At 48.3% G+C, this 12,066-nt stretch overlaps 1 protein-coding gene across 1 annotated transcript in view; it reads right to left on the bottom strand.

Annotated features, from left to right (window-relative positions):
* The window catches only part of cadm1a (cell adhesion molecule 1a), a 266,838-nt gene that overhangs the window by 26,104 nt on the left and 228,668 nt on the right, over nt 1–12,066 (bottom strand). Inside the window, 1 exon segment of the mRNA XM_035433933.1 lies at nt 6,132–6,221. Coding sequence (XP_035289824.1) covers nt 6,132–6,221 — 90 coding nt within the window.

Raw genomic sequence — 12,066 nt, 5'->3', positions numbered from 1 at the left:
GAGTATCATAATTGCATTACTGCTTAATAAATAATGAAAGCCAAGACTTGGGAGACTTTTGGTCTCCATAGTATACACATATCTATTCTTTGAACAGATCTGAATCGAGATTAGAATTTATGCCAGATGGCATTCGTATTTATAATACTTACAAACGTGTTATGGAGTGCTTATGAACACTTCATGTAATTCTCCTGTAGTACCTAAAAAAGTGTTGATGTAAAAGGTCACTGTCATGTACAGCTTGGTCCAAGTGAACAATACTGTACTTACAATTCATGCTACAGGTGGACAGGTTGTCCTGAATTAACATCATCCAAAGTGCTACTCGTGGCTCTGAAAGTGTTTTATAGCAAGAGGGTGGACCATCATAAAAACACAACGATGTGTACTGCGCCATTTCATTGCATACCCTCAAAATTTACAGTTGAGAGCGATTGCTTGTAGTTTTGTCTTAAGGCAACAATGAACAGTGTCATAAAAGATAAATCAAATTTTTTTAAGGGTCACTTTTAACTGTTTTTCGCAGACATTATCAGCCTTTGGATCTCTCTCTCGTAGCTGGAGACGAGGCGAGCAGCTGTCCTCTGTGAGCGTTTTCGAAGGTCCCGATTTGAGGCGCGTGACCCTTGCCGTCGCTCCAGCTGTAGCTGAATCAAAGCGCTACGCCGGGGGGGGGGGGGGGGGGGGGGGGGGTAAAACTCGCACGGGGAAAGGTTTGGAAAAGAACGGCTCCGAGGACGCAGATCTCTGGGTCTGGTAATTAAAGGCCTCTGCCTGAGCCCCGAGTCACCCCGCCCTGCCCCGCCCCGCCCCGCCCCGCACACTCGCGCGGGAACGTCGCGTCACAGCTCAGCTCAGCGGCTGATGGAGCTACTGCGCGGGGTGGTCCGCCCTCGTCTTTGCCCTCCCCACCCCCGCTTTTTTTCCCGCGAGGACAAATGAGGGCAAAACTTAGCGCCCCGTTCCTGGCAGAGCACCGGGCTCCCTCCGCCATGCTTACAGGACAGAGATACGCAGAGCGGTATTCAAAGTGGAACAGCAAACAGACATGCAGAAAAAAACATAAACAAATGAACAAAAACCTTTCGGTAAGCGAAAGTAGTGCGAGGGAGGGAGGACAGAGAGTGCAAGAGAGGAAGAATGAGGGAATCAAAACAAGGAGGAGTTTAAAAATATCAAAAGAAAAATGTAGGGCACCCCATCCTGTTTTATTCATGTTGCTTTATTCTTGTAAAACGCTCGCATGAAAAGCGCTGCACAAATAAGCAAAGTTTAAAAACTGACTTCACTTCAGCTTTGTCCTTCACCCCTTCGTTCAGGTAATGTGGACTGAGGGAAGTGAAAGCGCTACTGTGACTCACATGCGCCAGGCACCCGCCCCAGAGAGCCGGGCCGGGGTGAGCACTGCCATCCCCGCCCCCCACCCTAACCGCGTGTGGGGCACAGCCCAGAACAAGGCATTGGGCGAAGCCACGGTCGTCCGCATCCTGGGCCACATGCACTGAATCCCCAAGCTCCTCCATCACCGGTCGGCCTCCTGACCGTAAGCTGACCGCGGTGCAGAGTCCGCGCGGGCCGAGGGGGAGCCGTATGGCGCTGCTGGGCGGTGACTGATCACCTTTCCCCGGGACCGTTGTTTCGCACCCCCCCCGCCACGGGTCGCCTGAAAAAGGGGGCCTTGCTGGCACCGGCAGACGCGGCGGTGGGCTCGGTGTTCTGCGGCTAACCGCTAACACCTCCGCTGGCTCCGTGGAGCTGTGAGAGCAGGTGAGGGGGGGAGAGGGAGGGAGGGAGGGGGCTGCGCTTTTCTGCCTGAGAGGATGCTACCCTCACAGCTGCTCACAAACAGTACGAACAGCTCCACTCAGCCCCCCAGGAGCTCAAGCCGAGCAGCCCTGCGCAGCGTTCTTCAGCTGAGAAACATGGGAAAGCGAGCCCTCTCAGCCTTAATCTAGACTGGAGAACTTCTCCGACCAGCCCTAAACAATACTGCCTCTCCGCTTGCTGCAGATTTTAGTACTTTCACAACATTTTAGTACTTTCACACCAATATAGCGCTTAAAAAATGCATCTCGTTTAATTTCACGTGTGGGCACGTGTCTGTGAGTATAACCCTGCCTGGTCCGCGTGCTCATGAGTAAGCACACGCACGTGCACGCGTGTGCTCGTATCTGCGTGCGAGAGAGCGAGCGAGCGAGTGTACGCGCCGTGCGTCTCCGCGTGTCTGTGCGTGTTTATGCGAGCAGACGGCGGAGGTGATTCAGGTCCGGGACGCTGATTACCTTCAGTGCTGCTTTACGACTTCCATCTTCCAGGAGCCATCATACGGGCGCAATCATGGCGCTAATAACAATCCACCTCTGCATAAAGAAGACTTATCGGGCGCGTTTCTGTGTTTGCGCCGCGCTAAGTGCGATAAATTCGCCTGCGGCGGCGACTCTGGGCCGTGTTTCAGGGCCCCGCGGGCGCCCTCCTCCCTGAGGTAATGCAATTGACCTTTAGCAAATTAGTCTCTTTCAGCCCCGGCCATCTCTCTCCGTCTCCGGCTCATTCTGCGAGAGGCGCCGAGACAGGCGGAGAAATGGACTTCCTCTAGCGCACGCCTGCACCAGCTCGCCGGGGGGGGGGAGAAAAGACCCCAATTCATTTATTCAATTCAGAAATCAGTTTACCAGATGGCGTTTATGCAATCTACGCACTGACGACAGCTTTGGATTCTTTTTTTTTTTTTGTGCGCGCTCTCTCCTTCTTCTTCTTCTTCGACTCTGGAGGGGAATAAATTGGCCGGCGGTTCGGCTTTATGGCGGTTCATCAATTAAAAATGGAGTCGGCGCAGATCGCAAATCAAAATGGTTTTTATTAGCTGGGTGCGCTTAATGAACGTCTCTTTAAACGCCGTCTCTCGGGCTGATTTTACAGCCGGGCCTCGACGCCGCGAGAAGGATCTTCCTTTTCAGAGAGTGCAGGTGCAACAACCGCCCCGCCACGGCAGACCGTCGCTCACAAACAGCTCTGAGAGGCACACAAACAGGACTTCACTTTTCCTCATGAGACAGAAAAACGAATAAACTGAAGAATAAGAGATGTAATGTGGTACACACAGGTACATTCGAACTACGCATGTTCTCAACCTGTCGCGTTTCGAAGGCACCTGCCGGCCTTCTTCTCTGTCGCGCAATTACTGCGATGCAGGGGCAGCGGCAGAAACGAAGGGAGCGAGAGAGAGAGAGAAAGCACTCAGCTCTGATCAAATCTGCAAACTGTACGTACAAAAAAAGCACTTTAATTCTGCGGTTAAGAGTAACAAATGAGAGAAGGGGCGTGACAGAAAGGAAGAACGTGCTGGTGAGAGAGAGAGGGGGGGTTTGATCAAAAAAATCCATTTAGAAAAAAAAAAAGGGGGGGGGGGCTCTTTCGCATTTCGCAAATATCGATAAACATCCATTTCAAAGATGTGTTTAACGTGGACAAAAAAAAAACAAAACAGGCGCGCACATCCACGCACTCAGAACAGAGACGAATTAATGACATCTGTCCCTGTTGCGAATGGCGGTGAGCAGGGTTCGTCCATTTAGCCATTTATTTTGCAGTATAAATGGCAATTTAGTCATTTCTAAATGTCACCGAGCGAAGCCAGAGCGCACTTTAGCCCCACATTAGGCTCTAATAGATTTTTTTAAAGTGCAGTATACCCCATTCCATTTCTACTTCAGCCAGTTTATCAAAAATGTATTAAATTTCTAAGTGGCCTCTACCTCTGTGCACTGATAAATTCATTTGGTAATGCTGATCCATAACCATCCGCGGTGTGAATAAATAGAGCCTGCCATCGGAGAGCAGAACGGGTTTAAGGCGATCATTTTTTATATATAAATACGCAGAAATAATGGAACTCTCGGCGGAGTTGCGGAACGGAAGGACCTTGGAAAAGTCACAGATTCGTCCCGCAAACACAGAGAAAGCGCGCCGCGCGCACGGCGTTAAGCGACAAGAATGGATTTCTGGAGATCGCCTCGAAATAAAATGCATCTCAGAAAATCACCCGTGTGACACGCGCACACACACACAGGCACAGGCAAACTCTCAGAGTTCTACTTAACGAAAAGGCTCTGAAGATTTAGTTCTTCATTTATTCATGAAAACAGGCTTTGTCCTGTGCCAACTGTCCACTTACCGCACTGGACGTGATTATGCAAAATTACCAATTCAAAAGAAACATTACAAATATGTTCACAGGAGAAAGGAAAGTGGAACACTAATTACTAAGTGTAGTTCACACCCATCATAGAACTGTGCAGCGCAGCAGAACGGTAGAGCAGTTCAGTTACCGGGTGCGGCACTACCACTGCCCCCTTGTGAGCATGGCACCATTTTACTTCAGCAAATGTCCAGGGGTTAAATGGACTGTATGCATGCAAAATGGGCAAGAAAAACTAGCTCAAATGCGACGAGCATTTTCCATGAGCGTCTGTCTTCTTGACATGGCTGGCGGGCTGATTGTATTCATTTAGAAAGGGGAAGGGGCCGGCGAGAGAGAAATAAACGACAGAAGAATACTGTAATTTGAGAAAATGGGACACCAAAATTGGGCAAAATGGCATCGCTAACAAATCTTTGTTTTTCCCGATGCATTTGACCCCCGTGTCTAGTAATTTAAGACGCGTTCGCGAAATACTGCATTCTCGGCACACGCCAGGCAGTGATGGAAGAGGGAGGCTTCACAAACCCCTGTGAAGTCTGGAGAAACCATACGCTCGGCTGTCAATCCCTGACAGGTGCCAACCTATCAAAAGCCTCGGCTCTCCGGAGCAGAATACCATTATCGGTGCAAATGAGTAGGCGACTGATAACATATGACTGGTCCACCCTTCACACAGCCACACGTTCGCATCCCTCAAATATTAGCATTCCCAGCAGTCGTGATACATCTCCGAATGCTAATATTAGCCTTAGCGGGGTTTTCCGCTCGCATTACCGTATATACATAACATACAGACGCAAGCAGGGGGAGGGCTGTTTTAAGGAGGCACTCCATAGCGTAGCAGGAATGTCATACGCGCAGGACTAGCATGTACGCGTACATACTTGTCACATGCAAACACACACACACATATGATCGCTTCTGTGGCTGTTTTTGCTCTCAGGGAACACATTTGAGACTCTGACTGAAATGCATTTGACCCACAGGGCTATCATCCACAGCTTGCTTCCAGGGCTCCACAAACAGCATGTTGTGACTGCCATCCTTGAGAGACACAAAGGCAGAGAGGGGCTCTTTAATCCCTGCCTCGGACAGGGCAGGCTACAGCCCCAGATCCTGATAAGATTGCAGACCTGGGGACAAGGAGGCTGCGTTCTGAGAACAGTGCGACAGAAAGGGGATCTTTTTATTTTTATTTTTTTTACGGACGCCCGTGACGGTTTGAGCCGGAGCCCGCTCCTGCGGGACCTGGCTGCGGTTATCGGCGGGAGGAATCTTATCAGCGCCGACTGCCGGCGGTCTCCCTTTCTCTCGCTTTCCGTCTCCCTCCATCTCTCGTTCTCTCGCTTTCCGTCTCCCTCCATCTCTCTTTCTCTCGCTTTCCGTCTCCCTCCATCTCTCGTTCTCTCGCTTTCCGTCTCCCTCCATCTCCCTTTCTCTCGCTTTCCGTCTCCCTCCATCTCTCTTTCTCTCGCTTTCCGTCTCCCTCCATCTCTCTTTCTCTCGCTTTCCGTCTCCCTCCATCTCCCTTTCTCTCGCTTTCCGTCTCCCTCCATCTCCCTTTCTCTCGCTTTCCGTCTCCCTCCATCTCTCTCTCTCACACACAGACGCGCGGGCGACCTTTGCGTAGGAAACCCCCACCCAAACACACTCCTCAACGCACGCGCACACATTAACACCCAGAAAGTCACTCCTTCTAAAACTCACCGCCTTGCCCCCACACCCAGCCCAGCACGTGTGTGCGTACATGTGCATGTGAACACACGCTGTTACCAGGAAATCCGACCACGCAAAGACACACAAACGCACACACACACTATAAGAAAGAAAGAAAGTGGCACCCGCACACACTAACACAAACTCATTCACACACACAGTTCCATCTGCAGTTTAATACAGAGCCAGGGGCTGGTAGGGGATACCGTACCTTGGGCAGTGTCTGGAAGGGTGGTGGTGAAGGTGGTGGTGGTAGTGGTGGTGGTGGCTGTAGTGGGTATAGGGGTGGTGGTGAGAGCATCTGGATGGGAAAGCAAATAAAACACAAAAAAAGACACATAGAGAAATAAATAAATTATGAAATTATAAACAAAAGCCACAAAACAGGGCAAATAATGATGGTCCTTTTTGAAAGTTATTGATACATGGGCAGTACATATTGTGATTGACTGATATATATAATATATATATATATATATCAGTCAATATATAATAAATAGATAGTATATGACAGATCAATAATGGTGACATATTGTCTTTTTCTCTTAAGCGGTGGATCATGTATTGTCTGGGATGTGTAACAAGATTTTAAATGTTCATAAAGAAACTGAAACGAAAAATGTGCTTTGTTGTCTTTTCTGTACAGAAATGAATGCCTTTTTTTTTTTTTTTTACAAAATATTGCTGCAAATTATACTTAATGATTTTTTGTCCTTCTCATATTGAGGTTTCTGCAATCTAAAATAGCAAATGAATGCTCACATTTCATTAACCTACAGGCTACAATATATTGTACTGCACAAGATTCTTTAACATTATATCAATAAAAAAGGCCATCACAAGTCAATGAAAAGAAAGACAAGCCATACAGAAACTGATAACAGAAAATGATATGATATATGTCAAAAGTGCATTAAAAACATAAAACAGACAAAAAATAAACAAAGAATGATAAAAGGAGGAGCAAATGACGAGGGGCGCCGCGGACAGGCGGCCATTTTGCCCAGTGCCTTCCATTTCAAATCAGAACTTCTCTTTTAAAAAAAAAAAAAATTTTTTTTTTGGAGAGATGTCAAAATCCAGAAGCGTCTAGCTAGACAGTTGGGTGTTTACATGCTGTCCACGGGCCTGAAATCTTACCGCCTGGAAGTCAGAACAACACGAGCGTTGGGCGGGGTGAGAGGGCAGCGGCCGGGTTTTTTCGCGGGAGACGGACGGACGTTGATAACGGGGAAGGGAAGCGGAGAGGGGAGCCGCGGCCGCCGCTGCGATAAGGGGCGTGGAGGCTAACGCCGAAGCTCGGGAGCGCTCGCCCGTCTCCTCCAGACAGATACTGCTGTGTTAACATCAGCCGCGGGGTGGGGGGGGGGGGGTGATGGGGGAAATTGCCTGGCTCTCCGTCTCGGTCTCTTGCCACTTTCTTGACCGCGTACCGTCGAGAGGCCGCAGCGGGAGCGAAAAAACAATTCCCCACTAATGATGGACGAGGACGCAGAGCGAGGGCCCCAAACATTTTCGTGGGGGCGGGAGGGGGGAGCGAGTGCTGGAAAAAAAGTGTCACGCCCGCCATCCAACACCACGGGGTGCTCGTCCATTCAAAAAGCATGGGCTCCGAAATAAAGTATAGAAAGGTACTGTAGATTTTCTGAGACTGCAGAGATATTTTTTTTTACCTGTTCTATTTTCCAGTGGAAACCTGGGATTTCAAATTGGGCAGGGAAAACAAAGGATTGCCCCCTCTATATCCCGCTTCCTCCAGAGATTTACTCCCCATCGGGGAGTGTTTTTCTCGCCTCTGTTTGAATGTTCTTCTTCCCAGGCCTGGTTCCCAGGTCTGGCTTTTGCCCGATATTTCCCTCCTGTTACTCTGTAAGCTGTCTTTGTGACAGTTCTCCGTAAAAAGCGCTATACAAATAAAATGTATTTGATTTGATCAGATGCAGCCAATCAGATGTGGCGGGATTAGGTGGCCACGTGGAGAGAGGCAGTTATTTGTGGGAATTTGGCCAGGACACTGGATTCAACACCCCTAATCTACCCAGAAGTGCCATTGGAGCTTTAACCGCCACAGTGAGTCAGGACCCTGGTTTAATGCCTCATCTGAAAGACAGCACCTCCTGCAGCACAGTGCTGGGGCACTGGGTTTTCTATGGGCCTGAGGGGAAGGGCTCCCCCTCCTGGTCACCAACACCACTTCCAACAGCAACTTAGTTGTCCCAGATCTCCAATCCAAGCTCTAATCATGCCCACACCTGCTTAGAGGTTTTCCATTCGTACAGGGTGGGTATGATGTAATGGATATCCTGCCACTGAAGGAAAATAAAAAAGAAATAAAAAATACACACTTTTCCCTTCGGTAGAACATTGTGTTTCAGATGGCCTGGATTTCAACTGATGCTGTGCAGTAATGCTCAAATATTATTTTATTTACTTCTACGCCAACTTTCAGAGGTTTATTACTAAGCGTACACAATGGGGTCACGTGACAAAATGCTATAGCAGAGAAATGCTATTCGCTGCTTCCATGCTATACAGCAAAACAGACCGGTTTGGTGTCTGGAAGTTAGACCAAAAATGACTGGGGGGGGGGGGGGGGGAGGTTGTTATAGTTCTGGAGGGTTTTGTGAAAATGCAGAATTATGCAATTCTACAGGCCAGGGATCTACACCCCCCCCCTCCTCCAGTGTGTATGATGAAAATGTGCTTCATGTCAAAGTGCTACTGCAGTACATGTGACCCAGCATCAGCATGCTATAACGTGAATGTCAGGCATACACACATACACGCACATGTATACATAATTGCATTGAGAATGTTACATTATTCTTTCCTCACAATACAATGACCACAAGTAGGGGAGAGGATATCTCCTATAGACGTGAGCTGCAGGTGGGATTGCTGTAATTTCTCCAAGGGCGCAAATTTTCTTGTGTTCAACATTAAGGCTAGTTTTCTTGACACACAGACAATAAACAGTGACATTCTGATTTGAGGAAATCCTCATATTTCAAAGGGCTATCTGATGAGATTTCTTTCTGATTTATGAATTTGACTTTCTCCACAATACCAGGAGGAATTATCACCATTTCTCATTATTTTTTCCTGCTTATTTTGCTAAATCCATTAAACATGACAGATGCAGATAAACACGAGCTGAGCAGTAACTGAATTAAACACATATTAATATTTCTATATTGTACCTGGCTTTTCGATATGACGTCTAGGCTTGACTCAAGCATTCAAATGGAAATGAGTATGTGCGTAGCCGTTCAACCTGATATTCTAACTTCTGGCACCTGCCGCGCACCGTTTCCACGGATACCGCTGCCACTTGACATTTAGGCATTAAGCAGCTATTTGCCATGGTTTGGGGGGGGGGGGGGGGGGTTGAGTCATTTTCAGGTACAGCAGTGTGCCACTACATCACTGTGGGAGTCTGAAGGCAGCCATAAAACCCACTGCGCCGTGTGGGCGTGGATGGTGTCAGGGGGAAGTGGGAGGTGGGGGTTGGAGCTGAGACCACGCGGACGGCGAGACGCGCGTGTGGGGCCACGCCCCCCGACCGTCGAATCCCGCTGAAGGCACAGGCGCCGAACCGCGGCTTGGGGAGAAGGAACTCTGACTGGCCGGGAGCTCGTCCCATCCGGACCGCGTCCTCTGCATACTGAAAGGCATGAGGCTCTCTCCTCCTTAATCATGTGCGGGAAATCGATAACCCCCGTAAATAGACCCCTCCAGAGAGCGCTGACCCGCGCGTTCGCGGACACCAGAGTGGAGCGGGGCCCCGCCGCACGGGTCTATACGTTCCTCATCCAATCACGCGTGCCATTAATCAGGGACCGGGCGTCTCCGCGCGAAAGGAGGACTTTTTAGTGGAAAAGGCGAGCTGCGTAAGCGGGGGGGTGTTTGTGTTTGCTCTGGCACGCGGGCGGCGTGCAGGGAAACAGCGGGCGCGCGCGGCACAGACCGCATCCCCAGCCAAGGCAGGTTTTGCTCTGCTCTGACTCGCAGAGAGTGCGTACACTTTGGCATCGGCTCTCAAAAAAAAAATCTGACGGAATCACAAATTGCCGCACATGCTGTTAAGTGAACTCCTCCAAAATCAACATGGTTTATTTTCGTAAAAGAACACAAACTACAGAAAAAAAGGACTATATGGCCAGCAAAACAAATCTGCCAGAGGGCTCTCCCCCCCCCCCCCCCCCCTCCCCAACTCCAAATTCTTTATTTTCTTCGGAAGGAGTTTCTGCCTAAATGAAGCGGCGATCTTTCAGACAGAGAACCTAAGAGCCCGCAAAGTAATGCTATTTTGGGAGTGCTTTGAGTGGTTGGGTGGCGTACCCCGACCCAACACTAAACCACCCTTCTTGGGTCCTCCACTGATCCCGCCCCGACTAGAACCCAAACTGACAGGGTCCACACAAAGCACGTTTTTCTGTGCCTCAACCTAAGAAGGATGAGAAGTCCCTTTTTTTTTTCCTGAAGGCAGAGTGCTTCCAGAGATTTGTACGTTTGGCATGTCAATAAAGCACTTTTATAGATCCCTGGCTGTCAAAGCAAAGTTGTTACCTGTCCCAAACTATGGTGATTCATAACAGGGGCCCGTGAACGCTGCCGCCAAAGTTCCCAGCGCAGTGCTTACGCTCTAATCGCTCTGGCCGAGGGGACACGCAGTGTACAGTCCTGGTGTACAAGCTCCATGGCGCTGTGCTCTGAGATGGGGAAGCTACTGCCATCTTCTGTGGCATTACTTTCTTCTTCCCAAAAACTTTGACATCAACCGTTCAATAGGGCACATCAGGAAAAGTAATAGATCAGAAAAGATAAAAGGGGCCATATGTTTGTTTTTTCCCCCCATCACCGGTTGCAGTTCTGAAAACAATGCAATTCTTCTTTTCAAAACCTGGGTTCAAATGTGTGCTAGGAAATCTGTGCTAACCAGATGTGTAGGCAGGTTTTTATTATTCTGTTAATCTGCCAGCTGCTGAAATGTCAAAGCATGTCTGTAGACTTTGTACAAATGAGCACGCCGAACGACCTTGTTTTATTTAAAATAAATAAATAAATAAATAAATAAATAAGACGTGGAAAATTTATGCATGATGCTGCCCTGGGTATGTTTCCATAGACTGCATTTGTTCTAATGACTGCAAAAAAAATGCAAATTAGCTGAAGAATCTTGCCGGTAGCAAAGTCACAAACGCAGACGGCGAGAGAAGCTTATTTAGCGAACACATAAAAACCGCACGTGTTATTAATGATACACACACACACATATAGTCAAATGCGTGTTTATTTTATACGATATTTAACGTGATACGAATAAATTGGTGTATCATGCGCATATAATTAACTGTAGCCTAGGCATACAATTAACCAAATAAAATGATTATGTTTTGGCTAGATTGAACTGTTCATTGGCAACATTTGTTGGTGTTCACATTTTCATTAAAGGTTTAAAAACCTCAGTCGTTCCCTCTGACCACTCCTCCCGTAATATTAATATTCCTCGGTGTCAGCCTCGTAATTTGAGGTTATCGCCCATTCGTGGTTCATCGGCCGAGATGTTCTCACTCCTAGCCAACGCGGGAGAGCAATGACTTCGGTGGCCGACCTGCCAAAACAAACCAATTGAATTTTCAGTGGTGTGCTGCAGCGAGACATGTCAGAGCCAAACTACGGCTCGGTGGTGGTGCAACATAATTGGCTTTATCCGGTTACGAACTGTGAGCACTCAGCAGATGTCAGGGATCAAGGGTGTCAATAGCTCATTAAAAATTTGGACTGGAGGAGGGAGGGATTAAACAAAAAAAAAAATTTCCTTAAGCCTGTTTGGATATGCGAATACTAACCATGTTTATTTTAAAGTACAAAAAGTACACTTATACATGCGGAAGACCGCTAATTGACTTTCAAATTGTTCCGCGCGCCCGTGTGTCGGGCTGATGTGTTTACTAAAGACGGCCGTGAATCACTGCCAGTCTGGAGGTGCGAGCCTCATTAAGACTGCAGTCAGCCTGACAGGAGCCCTTCCCTAAAGTCGCTGGGACTGCAGCAAACTCCCAGGGCGCAGGTAGGCTAATGGAAGATGAGAACACAGACTCAATATTTAATATCTGTGACTTTTCTTATTCCCTCGTGAGCAC

Source organism: Anguilla anguilla, chromosome 9 (assembly GCF_013347855.1).
Source record: "Anguilla anguilla isolate fAngAng1 chromosome 9, fAngAng1.pri, whole genome shotgun sequence".
NCBI classification, from domain to species: Eukaryota; Metazoa; Chordata; class Actinopteri; order Anguilliformes; family Anguillidae; genus Anguilla; species Anguilla anguilla.
The sequence above is the reverse complement of the archived record's forward strand: the minus strand, read 5'-3'. Positions and strand labels throughout refer to the sequence as shown.